The 25,753-nt window shown below is 44.3% G+C and overlaps 1 protein-coding gene across 9 annotated transcripts in view; it reads right to left on the reverse strand.

Annotated features, from left to right (window-relative positions):
- Nucleotides 1-25,753, reverse strand: part of FMNL2 (formin like 2) — a 569,063-nt gene that overhangs the window by 184,207 nt on the left and 359,103 nt on the right. For all 9 annotated transcript variants that reach the window (XR_013608767.1, XR_013608766.1, XM_078681739.1 and 6 more), the window contains one exon: nucleotides 6,761-6,844. Coding sequence is in view for 7 of the 9 variants with exons in the window: in XM_078681739.1 (XP_078537865.1) it covers nucleotides 6,761-6,844 (84 nt within the window). In the remaining 2 variants the exon portion in view is untranslated. The remainder of the gene's footprint in view (nucleotides 1-6,760; nucleotides 6,845-25,753) is intronic.

The following is a 25,753-nucleotide window of genomic DNA, read 5'->3' on the forward strand; positions in this document are numbered from 1 at the left end:
GAAAAATGCAAAAAGATTCTATACTTCCTGTAATCCCCCATAGAATGCAACAAAAAATAAATTGCTATGATAGTTCCCTTCACGCTGATCAATGTTTACTTTACAAAAATGAAAAGGCATTGTTATTTACAATACCAAAAGCCCCACCAGCCTACTGACGGTTCGCAGCAGTCAGTCTGGACAACTGATGAGGACTGGCTCTGTAGCACCTTGCAGAATTACACACTGGAACCCCTATCTGCCTGTCACGTGACCCACCCCTCCCGCAGTCTGCTACATGCATTAGGCTCATCACTGAGCCGCAGACCCCCCGCACTTCACCCTTCTACAATGTGTGTAGGTGTGGAGAGCCACTAATATAGCTCGAGCTATCTAGGCGCTATACAGCCAGGCATTACAGATCCTGCGAGGAGTGGATGGACAGAGAGCGACACGACGGACAGCTCGTGAACATGAGGGACGAGAGACAGAGGGCGCTATGGACAGAGGAAGAGTATGAGAAGATAGAGCATGTGATGAAAGGAGGAGACAGGGAGAGAGGAGACAGATCCCATGACGGAGAGAGGAAGAGTACGAGGAGACAGAGCATGTGATGAAAGGAGGGATTGGAAGCTGAGAGACAGAGTGCGCTTTGGAGAGAGGAAGAGTACGAGAAGATAGCGCATGTGATGAAGGGAGGAAACGGGGAGAGGAGAGATCGAGCCCGCCACGGACAGAGGAAGACTATGAGGGGACAGAGTATAGGATGAAAGGAGGGACAGGGAGACGAGAGACCAAGCCCATGTCGGAGAGAGAAGAGTATAAAAAGACGGAGTCTCCCGTTGATGGTTGAGCATGTGATGAAAGGAAGGATAGGAAGCTGAGAGACAGAGGGCGCTATGGAGAGAGGAAGAGTATGAGAAGATAACGGATGTGATGAAGGGAGGAAACAGGGAGAGGAGAGATCGAGCCCGCCACGGACAGAGGAAGACTATGAGGGGACAGAGCATAGGATGAAAGGAGGGACAGAGAGACGAGAGACCAAGCCCACGGCGGAGAGAGAAGAGTATAAAAAGACGGAGTCTCCCATTGATGGTTGTTAGGGAACCAGGATGGATGCTTGATAAGGCAGAAAGGAAGAAAGACTGTGAGACGAACAGAGAAGAAGGGATAAACTGGAATGGACAGTGGGAATCGCAAAAAAGATGAGTACAAACGGGGGAAAATGGGGAGAAAATAAATAAAGTTGAACCAGTAAGTGGCACCATGTTGAATTCCAGCATGTCATGGGGACGGGGGTAAAGCCTGGGCCCGGAAGTTGCTTAAAGAAGAGACACGTGGCTACACTACTATAACAAGGGAGGATACCCGGAGAAAAAAAACGGCAAGCTCGAGGGACAGACAACACGGCATTTTAGGACAAGTAAAGCACTCCAATTACGTTGGTCGAGTTTGCGCTTAATAGGAAAGGACGAGCCCTAAAAATATAATTTGTGGCATCACTCCCAAATAAATAAGGAGAGGAGGCAGTGGTGAAAGGTTTTGGTGGTCTGGTCAACATGGCATGTTGAGGGGAAGAAGCGCTGCATAGAGGAAACCAGGATTGACGCTTGTGCTGTTTAATGGGGGGCTGACGAGACGCATGGGGAGCAGCAGCCTTTGATGTGCCGGCCGGCCGGCCATGCAGTGAATAATTAGGGGAGGAGAAATGCCGGCCTGAGGCCGAGCGCAAAGCAACAGATGGCTTTGATGTGGAGGCAGGCAGCTCGGGCGAATTGAAGCGCGTTCACGAGACCTCATGCACTCGTTGAAAAAGGAGTGCATGAAGGAGGGAGGGAAGGAGAGACCAGATGGCTGGAGTGCAGACGGCCCATTCACGAAATGCAGTTTGCTAAACAAATTGTGCAAATGACTTCAGAGATGATGCGCCCATCTTTAATCAAATTAGACATGCGAAGAGTATTAAAATAACAACATGAGTGAAAACAGTACAGTAGCATCTTAATGACATAGTGAAAATGATGGGAGCGTTGGACAGAGATAATGGCCAATATTGTTCGTTGTATATAGTGCTGTTGTGGTGCCTGATGGCCACTTCAAAGCACTCTGAGACAGTGTAGGTTTTATTGCTAAGGGTTGCTTGGGTGGCTTTGCGCACTTTTGCATCATGCCCACGGGAGTTTGAAAAGGAAGTAACTTGAAGCAATGCTGTGCGTTACTTCGCTCCAGTCCGGTGCAGCTGAGTTGTGTGTGCCGAGCTTGCTTACGAACAGGTGAAGCTGGTGGGGGAAGCAGAGAAGGGGATAAAGAGAGAAGAAAACTGAGCAGGGAGGGTTTAGGGAAAAAGAGTGGAGGAGTGGGGCTGAAAAGGACGAGAGGTTGCGGTACGGAAGGAGAGGAGGGAGGTATGGTCCGACAGGAGAGGAGGAGAGCGGAAAAAAAAAAGTGAAAGCAGGGGGAGAAATGTGAGACACGGCCTGGCTGCCAACATGCCCACGGGAGTTTGAGAAGGAAGTAACTTGAAGCAATGCTGTGCGTTACTTCGCGCCAGTCCGGGGCAGTTGAGTTGTGTGTGCCGAGCTTGTTTACGAACAGGAGAAGCTGGTGGGGGAAGCGGAGACGGGAAGAAAGAGAGAAGAAAGCTGAGCAGGGAAGGTTTAGGAAAACAGAGTGGAGGAGTGGGGCTGAAAAGGACGAGAGGTTGCGGTACGGAAGGAGAGGAGGGAGGCATGGTCCGACAGGAGAGGAGGAGAGCGTAAAAAACAAGGCAAGAAAGCAAGAAGAGGGAGAGGGGACATACAGCGAGAGAGAGGAGACAAAAAAGACTGCGGGAGCCCTGGCAATGGGATAGGGTGGAAGAGGGAGGGAAGCAAGAGAGAAGGCGCTGAAGACGACTGAGAGGCGTTATTTGGAGGTAGAGCAGGAGGGGTGATTTTGCGAGGCTTCTGGCGGGGGGAGAAAGGAGGGGCAGCGGAATGCGTGCGAGGGGAGGAGAAGTGTGGCAGGCAGATGTGCGGCCTGGTGAGGGGGCGGGAATGCGAGCCTGGTGGGGGCAGGCGGATTAGGGAGATGCTCGTGCTTGTGTGGTCACGTGACCCGCTTTGTGGCCACGTGCCCTCACATGCACTGTGAAGAAACGCCAGTGGTTTCACTAGCCGATCAAGCACTATAATTCTCCCCCATTTCCCATTGCTTCGCAATGGTAAAGGACGAGACCTAAACATACTCAGTCGGCCAATAGGCCGCGCTGTTCCCTACTTCCTCTGAACTGTGCACTATTTGAAAGATATCCTCATTATATGTTTGCAGAGTGTGTACCAAAAGCAACAGCGAGAGAGGCTGTCTAGCTGAGAACATTTATCGGCAGAGAAAAAAAATATAAGAATAAAAAGGGCGCGCTCTCACTCTAAGTCTGCGTCTTCAGGCTCCTGGCACAGCACATCTACCGCCAATGCACTCTGCTTCTTGGCATCAAGGAAAGCTGACTTCATGTAATGGCGTCTTGCCCTGGGGCTATTTCAGATCAAAAGTGATTCTGCACAACTTTGTACTTAGCAAACAATAAAACATACTATGGAAACCAGCGAGCCATATGTTGAAGTACTTTTGTTTCTCTGGACACTGGGCGCCTTTAGAAGCCACGGGAAGTGCGTCTGAAGTAATTCCACGCATCAGTGCCTGGCTAGTGGGGTTCAGGGTTAGGACTCGTGCACATGTATATTTATGTACGGTAAAAGAAAAAAGGCAGGAGAGAGGTGTGTGCCTTTAAGTGTTAATAAAAATATGACCTTTCACCCCAAACCCAGAATAGCGCGAGTAAGTCACATGCATATTAAACTTGGGAAGGTCACGTTTTCCCAGAACCTCAGTGCGTGTAAGCAAAATATAACAGAGGCCATTTTGTGCGCGAGCTCATTGAGTGTTAATTGCAAATAAAAAATAGAAAATAATCCAGATTATAGGGATTATCGGGGAAAGCCAGCAGCAGCAGGGAAAGTTGTAGGCAATGGCTGAAAGAGGAAGTTCGAAGAAAGTCAATGACTGAAAGGGGCGGACCCAAAACACACTGCATATATTATAATCAATAGGCTTGTTTAAACAGCTGTACTATCTAAACCCAGAAACAAAAGGGCATTTTACGTAATCATAATGCCAGTGACATTCTCAGGAATTGTCAAACACTATGTGAAAAAGAGAATACATCCAGACGAAGTGGAGTTTAGTTATAGCGGATTGAAGTCTCCAAACTCCTTCCCTCCATAACATCTGTGGCTACAGATACTCTTGTAAACTAGCTTTGGCTACGCCAATAAGTCTTGCCTTTGTGATCTATTGGCTTTGGCCCTCTTTTTGATGATGCTGGGCAGCACCAGCAAAAAGAATCATAATTTTCTGATGCTATACAACACAGGCTACAAAAAGAATGAACAAATAGTGTGATTATGTGCACACATCATAACACTATAATGTGCAGCATCTTATTGATATTTGTGTGTCATAAATAGATGGTGCCTGCGACTTGGAGTGGTAAATTTAAAAAAAATGAAATCTACCCGAAATTGCTTATTTAACAGAGAGTGGCTTGGGTGGCGAGTGGCATCTAGCGGACCCAAAAAACTGAATAAAACATTTTTTAAAAGATTTCCGATTGGAGAGGTGTGGGAACAACAGAGGAATGGGTAGGGAGAAGCCAAACTTAGGACAAGGGTGGGCAGAGCAGCCCTGCACCTGCCGGGCCCTGAAAAAAATGATGGGTGGGGAGGAGCAGGTGGGATGTGGGAATTCAAGGCGTGGGGCAACAATGGGAAGCGACAGGCAAGCAACGCAGGATCCTCAGGCAATAAGGGGAGGGGGGAAAAAGCTAAATGAGAAGTTTGGAGAAAAAATGGACGAGCTGGGGTTGGGGGACGGAGAAAAAACAGAGCTGGCATGCATTTGAGGTGGGAACGAGCACACGAGGGAGAAAGCAAGAAAAGACACGCACTCTCATAGCGTGCTGAATGAGAAAGAAACAGGTAGTTTCCTGAATGTGAACAGCGGAAGGATACAAATTATCAAATTGAAAGGATGGTTAAGAAGCTATGCTCCAATGGAGGGAAAAACATAGGAAGAGGAAAGAAAGCCATCTTTTAAGGAGCAAATGAGTGTTAAGAAAGGCAACCAATGGTAATCAATGGGCCGGCTTGAGGTCCACTATAAGTTTTTGGTATGGCCCACAAGAGGTATTTCAACAAGAGGCAAAACCTAAAAAGTACCGCTGATTGGCTGCTATTAGTTGGATTGGTAGATATGAAGAAATGTGGTTTAGAGGAAAGGTCTGATTAAAACTTGCCTCTTCCACTGAAATAGAAATAGCTCCCTTGAGACCAACCACGGTGCTCACAGCGCTTGAACAATTTCCAATGACAAAAGTAATAGAATATTAACATGTACAGAGAAAAAAACTAAGATGGTGCACAAACTATTAAATCATAGTTGACACAGCAAGTGATATTGGCTGAAGGACATACATTATTTACTAGGGTAGATCTCATCAGTCCGTAGTACACGATTAATCAACATAATAACTGTTTTAGGTGTAAAGTTTATTCTTGATCAGTAACATTACACGTGTACTGATGTTCTCAGAAAATAATAAAGAGTGACCGACATTTTGGGAGGTGTTTAAGGTTGATAAGAACAGGTACCCGGACAGAATTGCCGTCACACCAGTTTTGTTCTGATGTTACATTACTTCCTGGTTTACGTCTTAACAACTCTCACTGGCAGAGCTGGGCTGCGTTAACAACGCATAATGAAACACTTCAGGGGCAGTCAGTTTTTGACAAGCTCACAAAGAGTCTGTAGCTCTCTCTCACAAAAGCCTGTCAGTTCCAGGGAGGAGGAACTTAATACAAACAGGCCACACACTTGCCTGGTTACCTTAATGCACTGAGGTGTGAAGATGAGATTATTTTTTTTACACAATAACAGCCTTCATTTAAGTGTGACTAGGCATGTCAGCGGTATTAAACTGGATAACATACTTTCATTTTTGCAACCTCAGATTGCATAAAGCTACAGTAGACTTCTGTGATATCACAAACCTGGAGAGGTAAAACAGCGGCCTTAGCCACCACCATTCGGTGGTGACGAATCACAATAACAAGCCCGAAAGTGGCATTGTCGTAATGGAAGAGGGAGCGCCTCAACCGGTAAAACATTTTGTCCCATGCCCCTGAAAATCCTTACAGTGTTCCTGATAACTACAACTTGGTGTGCAGCCCTGTCCTTTTGGAAACAACAGCCTGCAGACTTTTGTACATAACTATGCGTTTCTCTAAAAGCGACCAATGAAGGTCTCGAGGCTGGGATGAGGCAGAGGCATGCCTCGGGATGTGGTTAGAGTCTTTTCAAGGAGGTCTTGAATCGGTCCTAGATGCAACACAATGCCATAGGCGCGAAGTTATAAGAGCCTGGACTGTGGACTTTTTTTCTGCTATATACAGCAGACTACTTTCTAGATAGTCTTGCATTATATAAATACCAATATATACAATTTGATATCTTGCAGCTAATATACTTTACCATCTATGCAAACTAGGTGTGTCTCTCTCTTTCCCCCAAATGTATAGAATGCAAAAGACGCAGGCGGTTCTAAAATAACCAGAAGGGGCTAGCAGACATAGGAGGCAAACCATACACAGAGAAAACATGGAACATAAAACCAGCAGCCATTATGTGGCATTTCATGACAGTGTTGTACCCGCTGCATGGGTGATGCACAACCAGGGGTACTTACGTGACGGCATACTGCGCGAATGACAGGTACTCCACCAAAATATCCAGGCCTTTGTTTTCTTCATTCAAGAACTCCCTCACCCAGCTGTTCGAAAAAAACACACCATATCAGTCACTTCAGCCTTTTAAAAATCGGAAAACATGCCTTCTTTTGGGCCTTTAGGTATTAGCTTTTGCAATAACACTGCAGCACACGTGTATACAGCAGGTCAAACACGCCCAAAATGTTTTACAGACAATAAATCTCCTATTAATGTTAGACTGCATTTATTCTGTGGTTGTCCTGTTTGTGTATTTCAGTTCATACTTGTCCTGTAACTGTAATACAACGCTTGAACACATGTTCCAACATATGCCCTTTTTCATTACTTTTATAATTAATAATTATAGTAGAGTTTTCATTTAACAATGTCTATGTGAATCATATCATCGATTATGCGCCTAAAAGGGGGGGCGCTCATTTAAAAAAATTCAGTATTTTACAATGTTTTTATGACCAAAGTAACCAAAGAAGTGCCGATTTTATTGAAAATGTTGGCCAGGGGGAGAAATTCCTTTCATTTCTTCATACCAGAATGGAACAAAAAACAAACGAACTCCTTTGCCTGGCATTTCAAATAACAGCGGCACTGTAGATGGAAATATAATTTTAAAATATCCATCGTGAAAATGATCCTTGCGGTTTGAACAGATTTTTCTTTGTTGCAGATTCAAAGAGGCCAGAGTACAACTATCTAACTTGATGTCAAACGAAAGAGGGTTATATGGACTGTGCAAGAAGCTGGGCGTAAAAATAGACCACAGGCCGCTGGAGTCAGGACACCACTCAATGTCTTACCTTGGTCCTACCTGGCAACACCAACTCCACCCCGAATCAATCCGTAAAGTCGGAATAGTCACAATGAAATAAAGCTGCGATTTTCGGATTATTTCTCAGGGTCAAGTCTAATGAATGGCCAAACTAGGCGACTTCAGAGGGAGCCACCAGCAGGGGCATGGCAGATTGCCTCTAAAGGCAGCAGAAGTTAAAGCTCTGTGCACTGGTCCTTCTTTCTTGCATCCCTCATCCTGTAGTTACGTAATTCCCTATCATTCAGTCTAGACTCAAAGTAATTTTTATTTCCAAAATTACGACTGCCGCGATGTGCTACATTGATTGTTAGAGTGCTCTGCCTATCTCAATCCCAGTCATTAAGGACTGTCTCCAGTCCTGAACCTATTGCCTACAAATCATTGATTTCAGGGGTTTAGTACGATGACCTCAATGAAATCAAAGCAAGACTATAAGACGTAGAATGCATCAGGCTACCACACAAAATCCAAGACTGGAAACAATGCCTGTAATAATCTGAGGGTCTTGGTCACTCTACCCAGTGTTTTCTTCCGTACAGATGTTATTTGACCTCAATCATTGTCACACATATTTATCGGTCTCTATATGGTCTTACTTTCTTTAACGGACCATAAAGAAAATAGATATAGAACCGTACTGGAGATATTAACATTTGTCCGTGATTAACTGGATACAATTTTTGTTTTGCTGAACTTGAAACTGAGCCAAACAGCACACAGAATTAAGTAAAGAAACCTTAAAATTATGATTAATGTTTGGTTCACAATACAATGAACAATACGGTAATATTCATATTGAATGTTAACATTTAATGTACCTGAAGAGATCAGAAATAACACTCAATTATGAACTTTTATTAATATACAAAGGAACACCCATAAGTATTCCAAAAAACATGTATATGACACTATCAAAATAACTTATTGCAGCAAGTGACTTCTGTTGATTCAAATGTAAAGATTTCTCACTGAGGCACCTATAAACAGCATGTAGGCCTTTGAGGGCTAAGGAGTAACCCCAATAGCACAATTATTGAGAGGTAACTTCAAGAAGTGCCTACCAGTCAAGCACACAAAAAAGAATTGCAGAGTAAGAAATACAACACACAGTAGGTTTTTAAGTCATTACGTAAAACCAATCTATGAAGAAAAGAACAAATAAAAAAATAACGAGCTTGCTGAAGTACTGTTCTACAGTGTAACAAACTTCAAGGATACTAACGCTTAGAATTCATGGACATAATCATATCAGGGAGTGGATTCATCTACAACAAGATTTACTTTTTCCAGGTGAGCTGGGAACCTTTTACCAATGGCCCATCAAGTCAACTCATGGATGGAGAAAGAGCACAATGGTACAGTTTGATTGACGTTCATTGAAACGAGAGGAATGATAACATCGTGAGCAGTGGACATAAACAGGCCTTACAAATGGACCAAAAGAGCATCCTTTCTCAATTTTGTATCTGTTGGTGGTGCTTTCTAGCAGCTTTCATTACCCCTGAAGAAAGAGCAAGATGATCGTGTCTATGAAGCACAACAGTCTAACTATCAAGACAAATGAACAGAGGGTTAGAGTCCCATCAACTTAACACTGCAGGGACACTCCATGGACTCTCCGATGTATGGCGAAGGCTGCCATGCTTTGGGTAAATATTCTTCGGCGCACAAGTGGGTGATTGGGAAGTCCTAAGCTAGACTTCAACGACCAGCTAGATGTACTTCCTGGGACAGAGATGAAACAGTGTGTGGAAGCATGAATCTTTCTGATCCAAGGAGAATTTAATTTGAACTAGTTCATGGCACCCTAGATCTGTACCAAAGTAACCAGTTTGAACTTTTCTGTTGCACAGAGGTTCAGTCCTCCGGAAATGAGATAGGTTCCATTCCTTTTGATAACGAGAAAATATCTTAAAAACATCTTGTCCCTTATTTAGAGAAACCTTGTCCAGTCGATTCTGAATTTGTACCTAAAGAAGCCCAAGGTTATCTTGTCGGAGAAACTGCCAGATGGGTGGAGGCAGGAGAAAACCTACTACATGGTATGGAATCTTGTATCGCTTTAAGGGGTCATTTATGAAGCGCAGTCATTTTCTGTTCTCGCAAGAAACGTGAAGGAAATCATCACTCTTAGGACAAACAGCATAAAGCCACTAGCAGGGATTTTTCTTCCAGGCAAGCTGAGGGGGTGGAGATGGGAAGGTTCTAGAGGGCTTATTTACTCCTGCACCAGAAGGATTCAGCAGCCTTCCAATTTGAGTTGCGCCCTCTCTGCCAAACGGAACATAAAACGACACATCTTACCAATTTTTATAGATGCACTGCTGTCTCTTAAGCAGGTTACTCAATAATCTGATAAGTATAAAAGCCCATACACTCTCTCATTACAAAAAACAACGATTGTATATGTTCTATTTTGCCCACTCTGGCACTCTGTGGAACACAACGATTAATTAGGAACTCAGCCACCCATCTTCCCATCTTGATAGCAATCGTCTTCGATAATCTCACATCTCCTCAAAATGGCAGTTTTGTTTACGGCTGGATGGCTCCATTTTATCATTCTTCCCTTTCTTTCTTATTAATTGATCACCTCCATTAACTCTCCTCCTACTGCACTTCTTTCGGAAACAGGCGTTATTGCACAGAATTACTGTTTAAATATCGACAGACATATGTATTGTGACAATAACACTGATTCTGAAATATCATGTCTGTGTTAATAATAGAGAAGCTACACTTCTCTGGACTATAGTTCAGGAGAGTATATCATGCTTACGATATAAGAGTAGGTCACTTTTTATGGGGTCGATGATGTATCTCGCAAACTCGATGCACAGATCAAGTTTCATCTTCCATGTATTCCACCTTTTGACACTCAGATGCCAAAAAATGCTTGCTTTACCTGACAAATGCCTAACAGACAACCACGACAAAAAAAACATTCTCTGCCTTATGTCCTATTTCTACTTCCCACTGTTCAAATTCCCCAGTACAGCTTCTTACGTTCAATGCAAATGCACTGTTAACCACTGTTGCACACTGATCTTGGAAATCAGCAGCATGGCTCAGTGAGTTAGACAAACAAGCATTGGCATAGCCAATAGGTCTCGCTTGTGGGACCTTATAAGTATTTTGTTTTGCAGCACAATATCCTTGTAACTAAATACTTATAAGGTCCCACAAGCGAGACCTATTGGCTATGCCAATGCTTGTTATGTTTTGCAGCAGGTCTGTATATCTTGTCAGTGGATATCTTGGGTAGATCTGCATGTAATACTTTGCAACGGGCAATGATTGTGTTTGCTCAGATCTATGTTCATATAGAATTAGTTGCAATCCTTTGTTGAGCAGTGATAAAAGGAAATTGTTTCCTTTCACGGTACCTGACTGAATGAGAGTGAATATGAAATTGTAGGATTCATTCAAAACAGGAAATATTTATTTTCTACTAAGTACTGCAGTTGAGAATTTTTTTTTAAACATTTTTTTTATTTTTTTACTGTAGTTATTTGAAATGTCAGTTTCCTGCAACCGAGTGGCACTAACGTGATTTATTTGATGTATAAAGCACATTTGTACGGGTCGTACAATATACGCTTGTTTTGAAATATAGAGATTATGGTGGTTTGCATTCACGTACTTTGAGAGGGCTACAGTTGGATGAGAGATTTAAATTTGCGCCCGTAAGATAGTGTGGTCGGCTGTGCATCCGTTTTACAGAACTTTGGTCAATCTGTAAATTGCATCTTCAAATAAAAGCATTTATTTATTTTTGTGTTTTTAAAGCGTTGTTGGGTAAGCTTTTCATCATCACAGTGTTATTAAAATAACTACGGTTGAAAAACTTCGAGATTTAAAGTAAGTGATATTTGTAAAAATAAATTATTTGCTGGGCTACATTACGGTGTGCATACCTTCTGCTGGACATGTATATTTATTCACGTTCTGTGCTGTTTCGCATCTGAGGCTGTGCCTTGTTGGAGCTTGCCTGGCGTTGAGGCGACACATGCTCCGACCAGCCCCTTCCCTTACCCACCCAGATAAAGCAGTCTGGACAGGAAGCTGCGAGAGGATAGAATAAATCAAGATGGCGAGGGAGCCACCCGAGCGTGGCATTGTTTCAGGGGTTACCAGGGCAGAGCGCGCTACATGGGGAGCACGTGCGGGTATAGTCAGAGCGAAGGGACACGTGTGGGTTTCTCATGCTCTGGTGGGAGGCCCATGGGCTGTGCATGGATCTCAATGCGACACTGCCATGTGGCCGTGTAAACCGTGTCATCGCTTTTGTTAGTCCGACATAAGAGTGATGGCAAGATTTTGCAGCTGGTGTCGAGCCTCGATCCTTAGAGCAGCTCTTAGTTGTAAGCTTAAATGACAAAAGCGCCTTGTTTCATTTCTCCGGGAAAAAAAACGAAGGTCCTCGGGCCTGGGGCGTGAATGCGAGCGAGCGAGGAGGGAAGCCGGGAAGCCGGATGGGGGTGGCAGAGCCTGGGGAGTGAATGCGAGCGAGCGAGGAGGGAAGCCGGATGGGGGTGGGAGAGCCTGGGGAGTGAATGCGAGCGAGCGAGGAGGGAAGCCGGATGGGGGTGGGAGAGCCTGGGGAGTGAATGCGAGCGAGTGAGGAGGGAAGCCGGGAAGCCGGATGGGGGTGGGAGAGCCTGGGGCGTGAATGCGAGCGAGGGGAGGCAGGCAGATTAGGGAGATGCGCGTGCTTGTGTGGTCACGTGACCCGCTTTGTGGCCACGTGACCTCACATGCACTGTGAAGAAACGCCAGTGGTTTCACTAGCCGATCGAGCACTTTAATTCGATCCTATCCATTCCTGCGGAATGGGACAGGCTCGACCTAAAAAGGTCGGTGGTGTGGCACTCCGTGATTTTAAATGCGTGATTTATGAGGTAAGTAGTCCTAGAAGTGGTGTGACGTTTCTGGGCGCCGCAAGGGAATACTCTGGCAAGTAAGGGATAGAAATTTAAACAATAGTAACGTGAGGGTGTGGGGGGTTCCCACACCAAATCCAAGCGGTGCTCCTGGATGGGTGTTACCCTTAACACCCATCCAGGAGCACCGCTTGGATTTGGTGTGGGAACCCCCCACACCCTCACATTATTATCAGTGAGTTAGACGCCTGCCGTTGACCCACTAGCAAGCTGCAGGCCACAAGTTAGAATGTCTCAGCCCTCCATCCTCCAAGGTCAGTGAAATAAGAATCTTTAACAGAAGGTCATTGTTGCACCCATTATAGACCACAGTGAGAAAATTCAAAGTGTGGTATATAAAAACTAGTTTTTATAATATTTTTTAACAAGGTCAGTTAGGAAAGCGCACCCAGCGACCACAAGTTCAAAACCTGCTGAGACCATGCAACCTCAACTAATGAGTAACACAGCCTTGCTGTAAAATACTAACACTTACAGTACTATTAAGGAGCGTGTTGTGTTGAACTAACCAGGTTACTACAAAGTAACTACAAGAGGCTGTAGACGAAGTCATAGAACTTCGTCAAAGCCTAAAATGAAACAAAACGAAATGAAAAGCGATGCAACATAAAGATATACCTTCAAGAAAATATGTCGTGACAGCTGTGTGATTTTCCTAATTTTTCTAACAATAAAAAAAATATATGTTTTAAGGTAACCCTGGCTTGGTTTTTTCAAGCTATTTGTAGCAACATTTGCCACCATTCTGAGCAAACAATCCACAACCATCCATGCCAAAAACACATGGTCGTCGCAATATATTCCAAATGAGCTTTTAAAGTACTTGACTTTTTTTTTAATGTATTTATTTTTACAGAGAGCAGAGGGCAGCAAACGTGTCGATAAACGGTTATGTCGGTGCTATAATACCACACACTAATGTGGTTGAACGCTGACGCTGCGATATTTCCGAAAGTAATCCACCGGCGGAGTGTCGCGTTTACAATCTTTCCCACAGGAACAAAGCAGGCCCAGTCCTCGCGGCGCACATGGCTTGGCCGCGGCGGCGCGCAGGCCCACGAGAGGCCCCGGATCCACCCGCGGCCCCGAGGCCTCCTCTCCTGGATGTGGCCGGTTGCTCGGGAGACTACAGATGATGCAAAACATCTCCGCGGCCCAGCTCCAGAAGAAGAATACGTTTCTTACTCTCGTTAGTGAGTAAAGGGAAAGAGAGAGCAAATGCAAGGCGCACGAGGGCGTGGAAAGCGACGAGAAAAAAATCTGAGCTGGAAAAAGGACAAATTCCCACATCGTTTTAAGCTAATGCGGGGAAAGAAGCAAATGCATTTAAATGAAATGTAATTCTTGCTCTTGCAGGGGACAGTTCGCGTTTTACAAGGAGGTCGTTGGAACTTAAGTCTGACTGCGGACTGTAATGAATGAAGTCCACAATGTTCTCTAGGATTTTTTGGCGACTATTGCAAAACACACCGTGTGAAAAGAAAGCCCCGAATACAACAGTTTAATCATTTGGACCGGTTTAGGGGAAATTCCTGACAGTAGAAGTGGTGGCACATAACAACGGACGACATAATGCACTATTCAGGGCCTCTTACCGTTTCTCTATAGCACAGGTCCTCTTTATTGCAGATTGTAATTATGATTCTTAGAATATTTTTGTGCATAAAGCTTTCTTCGCTGCATTTTGTTACAGGACTGGATTCAGTTGGGTCGTGTGTCAGCAATCACCCCTTTGACAAACACCTTTTACCCCATGGTTATGGCAAGCATGGCCAGAGGCTGTGCAGTCTAATCCCTCACAACAAATCAGGTAAGCACTAACAAACTCAAAGGGCTGGGGAAGTTTGCTGACTTTGGATTGGTTGACTCAACATGTCACTGCGTAGGCTCTGGATTCGCTTGCCAGTTGTTCAGGCTGTGGGGCTTACTGGCACAACGCTAAATGATGGAACTCACCTTCAGAATATGAAGAAGGGCTCCCATGTCTGACATCTATTCATTATATTGCGCTGAATTTGGGCCCACTGATGGGTTGGAGGGCCCCGTGCACTGAAGGGGCTGCAAGGGCCTGTGTCATGCCCCTGGTGGAGCTAAGACACAGATATCAGCGTTTTGCTTGGTGACTGCCTATGCCTACCTGTCTTAATGAGCCGGAATGGACCGCGTTACTTGCACTGCTGCTACTACAACCAATACGTTTGCCGTTCCCTGTTTTCAATACCACATTTTGTGGTTGCCTAAACCTGTATGGAATACCTTCAGCTTAAAGTGTTAAATATACATGCAGGTTTATCATATCACTTCTCAAGTTAACGATGTTCTAAGACTTGATGAAGCGACTTCGTTCACGTTGCTTTACGTCATGACTTCATTCATACTGTTTATGCCGCTAAACAAGTGTTACCAGAAAGACATACAATTTTAACAGGTGTTGAGTTATAAGAAGTATTTAAATCTAATTAAATAAATTTTCCAACTATTACTTGAAAAACTATCTTGCCCCCATCTGTCATTTAATATTAAACTGCTGTGAAAACTGCCAGAGTAGTTATGCGGACCACAGAAGTCAAGAATATGTCATCTCTTGAGCTGGATTTATCGCACTATTTGATATATATATATATATATATATATATATATATTTACTGAAAAAACCAAAAGGTTAAAGTAATGTTATAGTTAGTTTAATCTATCAGTGTGAACATTAACGATTTGAACTAAAAAAAGAACCTGAGAAATTCACAAGTTATAGTTAGTAGGGCTAAGTATAACTTGCGCCCCACCATGCACTGCTCATGACCTCACATATTACATCACTCATGACATGTTCTATGACATCGTTTATGACATCACTTATAACATCTCAAATGACATGATTTTTTTTTTGTACAATACAGTATATGGTTTACAGTTTGAAATTGTAAAAAAAATGTGTGGGAGTATTAAACCGATAAATATTAAATAGTAATTGGATAATTGCCCAGTTATTGTAACTCTTATATCAGGACAGGTCACCAGCAATCTTTTTTTGAGGTGTAATTACTCTCTCACTGATGGGTGCGTGTAGTAGGGCGTGACTGGCCTCTCCTTTCACACCTCTCTCTCAGATGATGGGTGTGCATAGTAGGGTGTGTGTAGGGACTGGCCTCTCCGCTGAGACACCTCTCAGTAATGATTGGTGTGCATAGTAGGGTGTGGAGAGAGACTGCCCTCTTCTTTTAGACCTCTCTCAGATGACAGACATTGTGTATGATGTGGAAGGTGGTAGTCTCCGTGCTGCAGCATGACCTGAAGCCAGACTGGTAGTAAGGCAGGAGGGTTGTATGTCAATACAACGCGGGCTTTTACGCCACATGCCATTACAACGCGGGGATTACAACGAAAGTCGTTACAACGACTTTCGCTGGAGGGCGCTGGATAGTGGAATAGTTTAATTTTCTATTCCAACTCCAGCCCACGTTGACAGTAAGGAAGGTGTTGGATAGAAAATTAAACTATTCCCTATCCAAAAGCGCCCTCCAGCGAAAGTCATTGTAACGACTTTCGTTGTAATCCCCGCGTTGTAATGGCGGTGCGGGGTAATCCCTGCGTTGTTATGGCTGTTCTCCAATGCAGGAGATGATTAGCACTGATGTGATCATAGTGTGTGACCATGGGAATATGTTACAATGGGATCCAAGTGAATGCATTAGTTCAGTGGCCATTATGGTAGAGGACCAATATAAAATACACCTATTTACTGAGGCTTTCTCTAAGGCCTGCAGCTTGTGCATGCTCCTGAATGATGTTGAAATAGGAGTAGTGGCCGTTAAGGAATGAGAGATATGTGTGCTTTTCAAAGATACATCCAGGGGATATTTTCGTAGCTTAGTGAGCATCTCACTTCAAGTGATATCGACCGTCTCTCAGTGTCTTTTGAAATGTAGAAATGACTGATATTTGCAAAAATTATTTACTGAGCTACAGGACCCAAATGCTTAGGCTCAATGTACTTACAAGGCAGTTATGAAAATAACAGGAAAATCTATGATTAGCGCTTTTTTAATTCACAATTTTTGATTGCCATTTTGAAATTCAACTTCTAAAAACAAAACCATGCCGCTGTTTTTACTTATGACCGTTAAGTTCTCAGTTCCTTTACGTTCACTGGAGTGAAATATGTCAAAGAAGATGTAAACAGGGAAGTGGTATAGTTAAACAATCTGATTGTTAACCCTTCAAAGGACTACTTTAGAGTGATGTGGTCTGTCATTCCTTTCAATGTCAAGGATTAGGCAGCTTTTTTGCCCAAAAACTCTTGCTGTGAGTTCTAGGTTACTTGTCATCTTGCTATCCTGCTGTTATGTTTTGAGAAGGCATGGTGGGTTCCATTGAAGACGATATCCATGCACGTTGCATGAGTGAGTTGTCCGAGGAATGGTTTTTCATCATCCTTTCTCAGCTCTGCAGTGCCATTACTGCTTCAGGGATCAGGAGGCCCTCTCACTCTACCCTGTCCAGTACAATTCCCCCCTTGGGGTCAGCGCTTCAGGTGGTATCGTGATGTAAAATAAGTCACACATACCCTAACACCCAGGCAACATAATGCCCGCCCTTATCTATACGAGACTGCTACACATAAAATATCTAATGTGTTTTGATATACCCCACATAAGAGAAGCCTATCTAGGAACCCTGGGAACATCTTCCATAAAATAATATTTGAAAGGTTGCCCAAAGCCACATGTGATCCATTCATTTCTGAACAATTAAATTTTGTTAACACGGATTCGTCACATACTATAGAACATATATTTTCTGCCGATGAGTAATGCGAAATGTGTACACACTTATTTCCAAACCCAACAGTGAAATCCAAGTGAAAATAATTATTTCTGATGAGGCATGTGGTAGTACTTCTGAAAGCAGCAGGTCAGCTACAGCCAGCTTAGATCTGCCTTATGGTTGTCAGTATCTTCACAAAGGTTCTGTGCATTTTTCTGATGTGTGGTGGAAATCAGCCCTTTGTCCACAGGCCCAACAGACATTCATACGCCGCCATGTGACAGGATGACATTTACAATAGGGCTCCAAGCTAGGCTTTGGCTACAGCTTGGCCAGGTCCTAAAGCATCTACGTGGAAACCCTTGCACAAAGGTGCTGATGGTCTGTCCAATTCGGACCAAATCAGACCATCTTCTTTCTTTGTGGAGGGAAAGGGAATTCTTTAGGCATTATATATGTTGGTCTTGGGTTCTCTAGAATACTGCAGTCTCCTACAATGAAGTAGGTTTTTAGCAGCTGTGTTTACAAGAGAACCGTGTATTTTGTTTATAAATATGAACCTGAAGCTGATCCTTCCGTCATATATTTATTTTGTAAACATCTGAAAGTTTTATTCAGTGTCTGAGAGTCACAGAAGCACTTTACAGGGAACAAAAGTGGCTACCAGGCGAACAGTTCCTAATATCTGTAGAAAGAAAATCAGATAGGCCAAGCAATGCAAGGCGATTGAACCAAAACAGTAGTGATAAGAGGAAGGGGACTACGCAACAATTGGTGGGAGCGGGGAATGGCAATGACAGCCAAGAAGGAGGAGAAGGTTTAAGTTCTGGTGGGAGAGTTTCAAATTAAACCAGAGAAGAACTGACTGAGGGCTTGCTAATCTCTGAACTTGAGAGATTCCAATCTGAGGGTGCTTAAGTGACTTGGGGTTCCTTGCACACCTTTAGAATGTGGGATAAGAGAGCTATGATTTGCTTGCTACGTTTGCATCTGGGGGAGCCACCATATTTCTCTTGCACACTCATACAATGCAGTCAGAGTTTTCACCTACTTACGTGTTTGAGCCCCCAAGTGCAGAATTACCTAGTAAGGGGCCATAGTGGAGGCTGTAACTTCTGTGAAATGGGTGTGGCTGACGTCCGTGAGGAAGAGGACTAGTGTACGAACAACAATCCCCGCGCTGGCCGACTATCCCCGCTCGCGATAACTCCCACCGCCCCCGTCGTGTCCTCAACTCCCTGTCAGACCGCGACTTATGCTCCCTCCTTCGCTCTTATGGCCCAGGTCCGGTAAAACACATATCCATCACACACATCCCCATACCCACAATTCTCACAAATCCCCTGAGGCACACAACCCTAAGCAACAGAGGTTCCATCCCTAACAACCTCAGAAAAGTCGCCCTCTCTCTAGAAGGCTCGACCACCCTTCTCACTCCCAAACTCAAATGCATCCTACTCAATTGCAGATCGGCCCAGAGACACTCCTCCGACATCGCTGATCTCGTCACAACAATGGATCTGGACCTTGCCATTCTGACTGAAACGTGGCTAACGGAAGCCTCTACACCGATAATGGACATACTTGTCCCCCCCAATTATCACATCATTAGACTGGACAGACCTGGCAAGACGGGCGGAGGAATTGCATGCATTTTTAGGAGCAACCTCTCCGTTACTAAAGCCACCTCCCCCTCCCTTACTTCCTGTGAACTCCTCTGCCTCGATATCACCAGCGAGGGCAAACAAGTTTGTGCTTTACATCTCATCTATCACCCGCCTGGTGACAACCTCACATTCACTCAACAACTCATGGACACGATCACATCCAATGCCGGTCGGCAGACCACCCAAGTCTACCTGGGCGACTTTAATCTCCACTGGAACGACTAGAAAGACGCAGTGGTGAATAGTCTCAAAACTTTCCTTAATGCGCTTGACCTCACCCAAATATGCGATAGACCAACACACGACAAAGGCTCGATACTCGATCTCATCATCGCCAAAGAGGATTCTACCCAGCTGGAGGCGATCCAACCCTGTGACTGGTCAGACCATCACATTATCACCTTCTTTATCAATGAAAAAGTTAAACTTAACCCGGCTCAACCTACCAAATCCAAGACCTGGAAAAGGGACATGAAGAATCTTAACCCCAATTCCCTGCCTCCCCACATCGGCAGTCTCCTCCTCCCCCCTTCAGGAGCCTCGGATGTTCAATCACTGACCGATCACTACCTTGACTCTATGAATTCAATAGTCAACGAAGCCGCCCCATTGCAACTGAAGAGAGTCTCCACCAAGATCTCTAACCCTTGGTATGACGGCAGGCTCAATGATGACAGGCGTGCTATGCGAATGGCAGAGCGCACCTGGAGATCTGACCCCTCATCACTGCATCTCAAAAGGCTTAAGAACAAGAGAAATGCCTACTTTAGGAAGATAAAGCGCGCAAAGTCTGACTTCTTTAGCCGCCAGCTGGACCAAGCAAAAAACAGGCCAAAAAAGCTGTTCGAACTAATCAAAACTCAAACAAAGACACAACCCTTACAATCAAACAGCGCAACAAGCGATACCCCACACTGTGAAGCCTTTTCTGCTTTCTTTAAGCTAAAGACCGACAACATAAGAAAGGACCTCATCATGGATGTAAGCCGATTCCCCAGCCACACCAGAATGTCTAACACTCAACCTAAAAATAATGCATCATGGTTGTCCTTCGACACCTACTCGGAAGAAGCAATACACAAACTGCTCGGCACCTTGAAGCCCTCTAATCACCTCATAGACCCCCTACCTGCTAATGCTGTAAAAGACTTCATCCCCCTGCTCCTCCCACTTTGGACCAAAATCATCAACAGCTCCCTTCAACAAGGTCTCATCCCAGACTCCCTCAAGGTGGGGCAAGTCACGCCTATACTCAAGAAATCTACAGCTGACCCGTCTGACCTGAACAATTACCGCCCTATCACCAATATCCCCACCCTGTCCAAACTGCTGGAAAAATGTGTCCAACTCCAACTAACAAAACACATTGACCAATTTGACCTTCTCAACCCTCATCAATCAGGCTTCCGAGCGAAACATAGCACGGAAACGGCTATGACGCACATAATTGATGACGCACTCCAAATCCTTGATCGCAATGAGTCCTGCCTCCTCATCCTTCTTGACCTCTCTTCAGCATTTGACACGGTCAAACATGAGAACTTACTGGAGCTGCTAAGCACTAGAATGGGTCTATCGGGAACTGTTCTCAAATGGTTTACTTCCTTCCTTCATAACCGGTCTCAGAAGTTCAAGATCGACAATGTGCTATCTACACCTGTGCCAGCAGATCTAGGTGTCCCACAAGGATCTTCCCTCTCCCCCACACTGTTCAACCTCGTCATGGAACCGCTCGCCACCTTGCTCCAAGCATCCAATGTTCAATTCCATATGTACGCCGATGACACACAACTTTACCTAAAGCTACGATCCCCGGAAGATATCAAACTTCTGAACTCCACACTTAGTAACACTCAATCTTGGTTGGCCAACAATCACCTCAAACTAAATGCTCTGAAAACTGAGTTCCTACTCATCTCACCCCCGGCGAAAATTACCACCACCCAAACCTGGCTCAATAACCTAACAGCACTCAATGTCCAACCTACCATCGTGGATTCTGTGAAATCCCTAGGCATCACACTCGACGCCAAGCTCAACATGCAACAGCACGTTAGCAAAGCAACAAAAGGAGCTAATTTCCAAATCAACACACTGAGGAAACTTAAACCCTTCCTCCCAGCCAAGGACTTCCACACTGCTGTACAAGCTTTAGTCATCCCGCGCATAGACTATGGAATTGTGGCCCTCAGCGGACTCCCGCTATCCACAACAGCACCCCTAAGAGCCTCCCTGAACGCTGCCGCGAGACTCATTACTGGCTCTAGAAAACATTCGCATATATCCCCAGACTTAAAATCTCTAAAATGGCTGCCTTTTGAAGCCAGAATACAGCTAAAAATTGCAGTTATGACACACTCGGCCGTGCACCACAAGGCACCCAACTACCTCATTCAAAAGCTGTCTATATCAGGAGGTTCGAGATCCAATAGAAGTACAAAAAATCTACTCCTGAAACCTCGTAGATTCCGGAAGGAAAAAACATACAAGCGCTCCTTCTCAGGAATGGCACCCAGGATCTGGAATGCGCTCCCTCCTGAAACCAGGCTTATCTCCTCCACTGCATTCTTCAAGAAAGAGGTGAAAACCATCCTTATGGCCAAGATCACCTGAACTTTATAGGTGTTGGATCAGAGCCTCTGCATCGCTTTGTATTATTGACTGCCTGATTGTCTCTTGGCACTATATTCTTACTTGATTGTGACACTTTTATGCTACTCTCCTACTACCGACCACTATATGATACACCTTAGTTTGTTGAATCACCCTCCTGTTGCCCCTACCCCTTGTTCTCTCTATCCTAAGAAATTGGTATAAGCCATCCCTACATCCAAAGTTTACCTGAACTCTATTGTAGCGGGATCAATGACTTTGCGCCGTCTTATATTACTTGCTACCTGATTGTATATTGGTATGTTTTCTGTACATTACTGTTATCCTAGTATGTTAGTGACTATTATACTGCTCCCATTAGTTCTGTTCAGTCCTGTTGCCCCTACTCCTGTCTCTGTGAAGCGCTCTGATATCTGTAAAGATCTTGTTCGCGCTATATAAAACTTTGAATAAATAAATAAATAAATAAATAAATAAAAGAGCACAAGAAGGTTGTCACCCATGTACCACTAAAGTTTGGGAGTGGCAGTCTTGTCCATGTAGAAGGCAGCAGTGAGCTCTTATGGTTACTTTCCATTGCTGTGAGGTTACACTGTTGCTCATCACTTCTGTGGCACATGCCTCATTTACTTCCTACTCTGGGCTAACAGGAGTGGAAAATAGGAGGTCTTTTTTTAGGGTATTTCTTATACCTTAATTTGGACAGTACCAGACAGCACATTGTACACTTCGTTTTCTCACTGCACATATTTGCACAACTAGGGATGTATCTTTTTATTGAGGGAGAGTCATGAGGCAGGTGGGTGGGAGAGGACTGGCATGGGGGGCTAAGTCTGTTCAACTTTCTTAAACTTATGGATTTTTCTCATTTTTGCAAGCTCCCTGCACAGTGTGCTGCTGAATCCCTGCAGCGACTGTTAGTGGACATCATCTTGCAAGTGGCCTTTCAAAACCAATCCAAGATGGACGTCTGTGCATGCACATGTATGCAGACGCATGGACATCCTTCTATGAATGTTTTTGCGAAACGTATTTACAAAACGCATTACAAGATGGCCAACCGTGCATAGGCAAGCAAATGGACTACAGTTGGGCCCATCTTTGAATGCTTGTTCTAAAACTTTGTTACAAAAAGTATCACATGACGGCCATCCATGCACGGGTACACTAACTTTACAACAAAGAGCATTCCAGGATGGCCACTTTGCCACACCATTTCATTCTTTACTGTTCCTAGATGTCCGAGTTGTTGCTTTAAATACGTGAGCCATATTGGAATGGGAAAATTTAAATAAACATCAGCTAAAGCAGCCAGCACTGGAAAACCTAACAGGTCTACTGCCAATGCAAAACCCAATGGCTTGCCCTAGGATAATTACTTTTGTTGAGGGAGACATAGGAGGTGGGAGAGGATTGGCAAGACAGAAGGTATCTTTCTGGTGGCTCAGCGGGTGAGAGAAACATAAATATTCTTTAGATGGTGGAGGTTTGGGGAACGTAATGAGGGAGCAGTTGGCAGAACAGTAAGTATCTGGGTGGGTGTGAGCCATGCTGGAAGTGCAAGAGTGTGGCAGCACATCAAGTACTATTTTACTTAACTGAAGGGGAGTTGGTAAAAGGTACATTTTGTGTTATGTTTGGTTTCCTTTAGCGCACTTGATGCACAGAGAAAGCATCTGGAGGGAGATAAACAGGGCAAGCAGGGCCGAGGGAATGAAGGTGGAACCCTGTGAAACACTTCTACTCCCTTCAAGTGCCTGTAATTACTGTTTTTTCTCCAGGACCTAGGATAAGACATCATTTTTGTTTTGCATGGGAGTTTCCCTTAGGTTCATAAACCACAGCCTCTATGACGGCCAATTCAAGGGACTGGGCCCTTCGTCAGTTAACACGAAAGAAGGAGCAGATATCTGACTACGTCCTGTGAGGACTCTGCAGCTGGCTCATAAAGAACATCTGGCAAAGGAGCCAGAAACGTTTCAACGCAGCTGGACACACCCTATTTTTAAATTAAAAGGTCGGCTTAACAGTAAACATGTTTTGGACAACAGCAAAGTTCGTGACAGCACTAAAATGACCGACAAATGCACAATAAACACATGTTTGCACCCAGACTGTCTTGCAATCAGCCTGATGCAAGGAAGAGCGAGTTAACATGGAGAGCACGGGCTAGGATTTGTAGTGATTTACAGAGGATGTTTGGGCGGCTTGAGAAAACTAGTGTACCCATACTAATATCATCACCTTTTACTTGCAATTAAGAGAAAACTACAACAATCAGTTTGATGAAGCAAAGCTTCGCATTTACGACTTGCTTTTGTCATGAACCTCGCTCATGTGTAACCAAGTAATAATTTGTACGTCTTACTAACCTTTATTTCATGTTTGAACGAGGTAAATGAAGCTTGCATATGTGTATTTCTAATACGATTAATTCGAGTCCATAAAATGGCCGCTGCTTTGAAATAGCTTCAGCGCATGCGTCAGTCACACTCACGTGTCCTGACGTGTTTGCAGGTTTGGAGGGAAATAGTTGCGCATGCGTAATACATAGCTTTGGCAATAACGTGGTACTGCTCGTGCAGTTGCTCTTGTGCCTGTGTATATGTAGCTAACATTTAGACTGAATAGTATATTTTTATAGTGATAAGTTGAAAGTACAAAACCAATGATGTGTTTTCATATCGTTATTTCTATGTATTAATTTGTTCTCGCTTACTTTTCATGTACCGCGGGAAATGGGGGTCTGACTGAGCCGAAAGCCATCTTGGAGGTCCTTTCTGCGCAGGACCGTCCGCCTGGGGAGAAGTCAACCTTGGCTGGTGGAACTCAGCCAGCTGGCAGGGATGGGCAAGATGCTCCTGAGAAACTGACCTGCGAACTCAGCAGGACGGAGTCATGTGTCCCTATTCTCAAACAATGTTAAATTGTCATTGTATTTCCCTGGACTTTCTCATGAGAACCCCAATCTCGCTAGGCGGTACCCAGAGATGCAAAGTAGGCATCCAAATAGTGTGTTCTGATTGGTGTGTTACCCAAATCCTATCTTAGGACCAATCCAAATTGAGGGATTCTGACACTTTGCAACATTGGGGGGTGGTACACCGTCCCCAAACTGTATATCTACCCTGGGTTCACCTAGGGAAATTGTCCGACTTGTCTGGTTTAGCTGACCTGTCACTGACCCAACGCACTCAATAGGTGACTGAAGATACAGAGCACTGCGGAGTACTTTGTCCGAAATTGACCATAGACTAAGGTTTTACTGAACCTTAAAGTGCTGGCGGAGCACTTGGCTGGGAGTTCGCTGACCCAATCGGGGTCTTGATCGATAGCTGCAGAGAGGGTGGAGCGCAGGCGTTGCTTCCAAACTGCGGGTGCGGTCCTGTCCTGAGGGGTTCCTGTCCTGAGGTCCTGTCCTGATTCCTAATCTGAGGGTTTCCTGTCCTGTCCTGGGTGTCCATTCTGCACCTGCTGTCCATTGAGGGGTATCCATCCTTGAGGGTTTCCTGTCCTTAACTGACCCGTGGCCAGGGTTTGGTTTCCACACCAGTCTAGGTAAATATTGCTCTGAAATCCTTTAAACTTGCACCTTTCTATTTTTCTGTCTTTTGCTTCAATAAAGACACACCTTTGCATATGTTAATTTTCCATGCTTTTGCCGAAATTATTGAAACGTAAAGTCATTGCATATTTTCATAACGTGTTCCCAAGTTACCCTACCTGTTAGAAATCATATTTTGCATTGCAGTTTGTCATTTTCTGATATGGTCTAGAACGTCCTTACTTAAACTGTCCAAAGAACTTTTTCCCTAAATGCATAGCATTCCCCGTTGCATCTCATATTAGCATTTCCATGATTACCCTGACTTTATTTCTCTATAGTTATGTACTTTTCATTATCTTGATTATTGATTGTCTTATTCTTGTAAATCTCATGATTTCAGAAAACGAACTTTAGATAAAGATTTTAAAACTTCCAGTTGTCCATGGTCATTTTACAAAGTATTGAATGTCATTTTGAGTTGTATTTTGCTGCCTTTCCTTTTACAGCTAGCTCCCTGATCCATTGTGGTCATAGGTACCCGTGTCGGTGGATGGTAAGTCGGGTACGCTGAGTAATAACAGTAGGGAATTCACCCAAATTGGTAGCAG

Source organism: Lissotriton helveticus, chromosome 3_1, assembly GCF_964261635.1.
Source record: "Lissotriton helveticus chromosome 3_1, aLisHel1.1, whole genome shotgun sequence".
In the NCBI taxonomy this organism is placed as follows: Eukaryota; Metazoa; Chordata; class Amphibia; order Caudata; family Salamandridae; genus Lissotriton; species Lissotriton helveticus.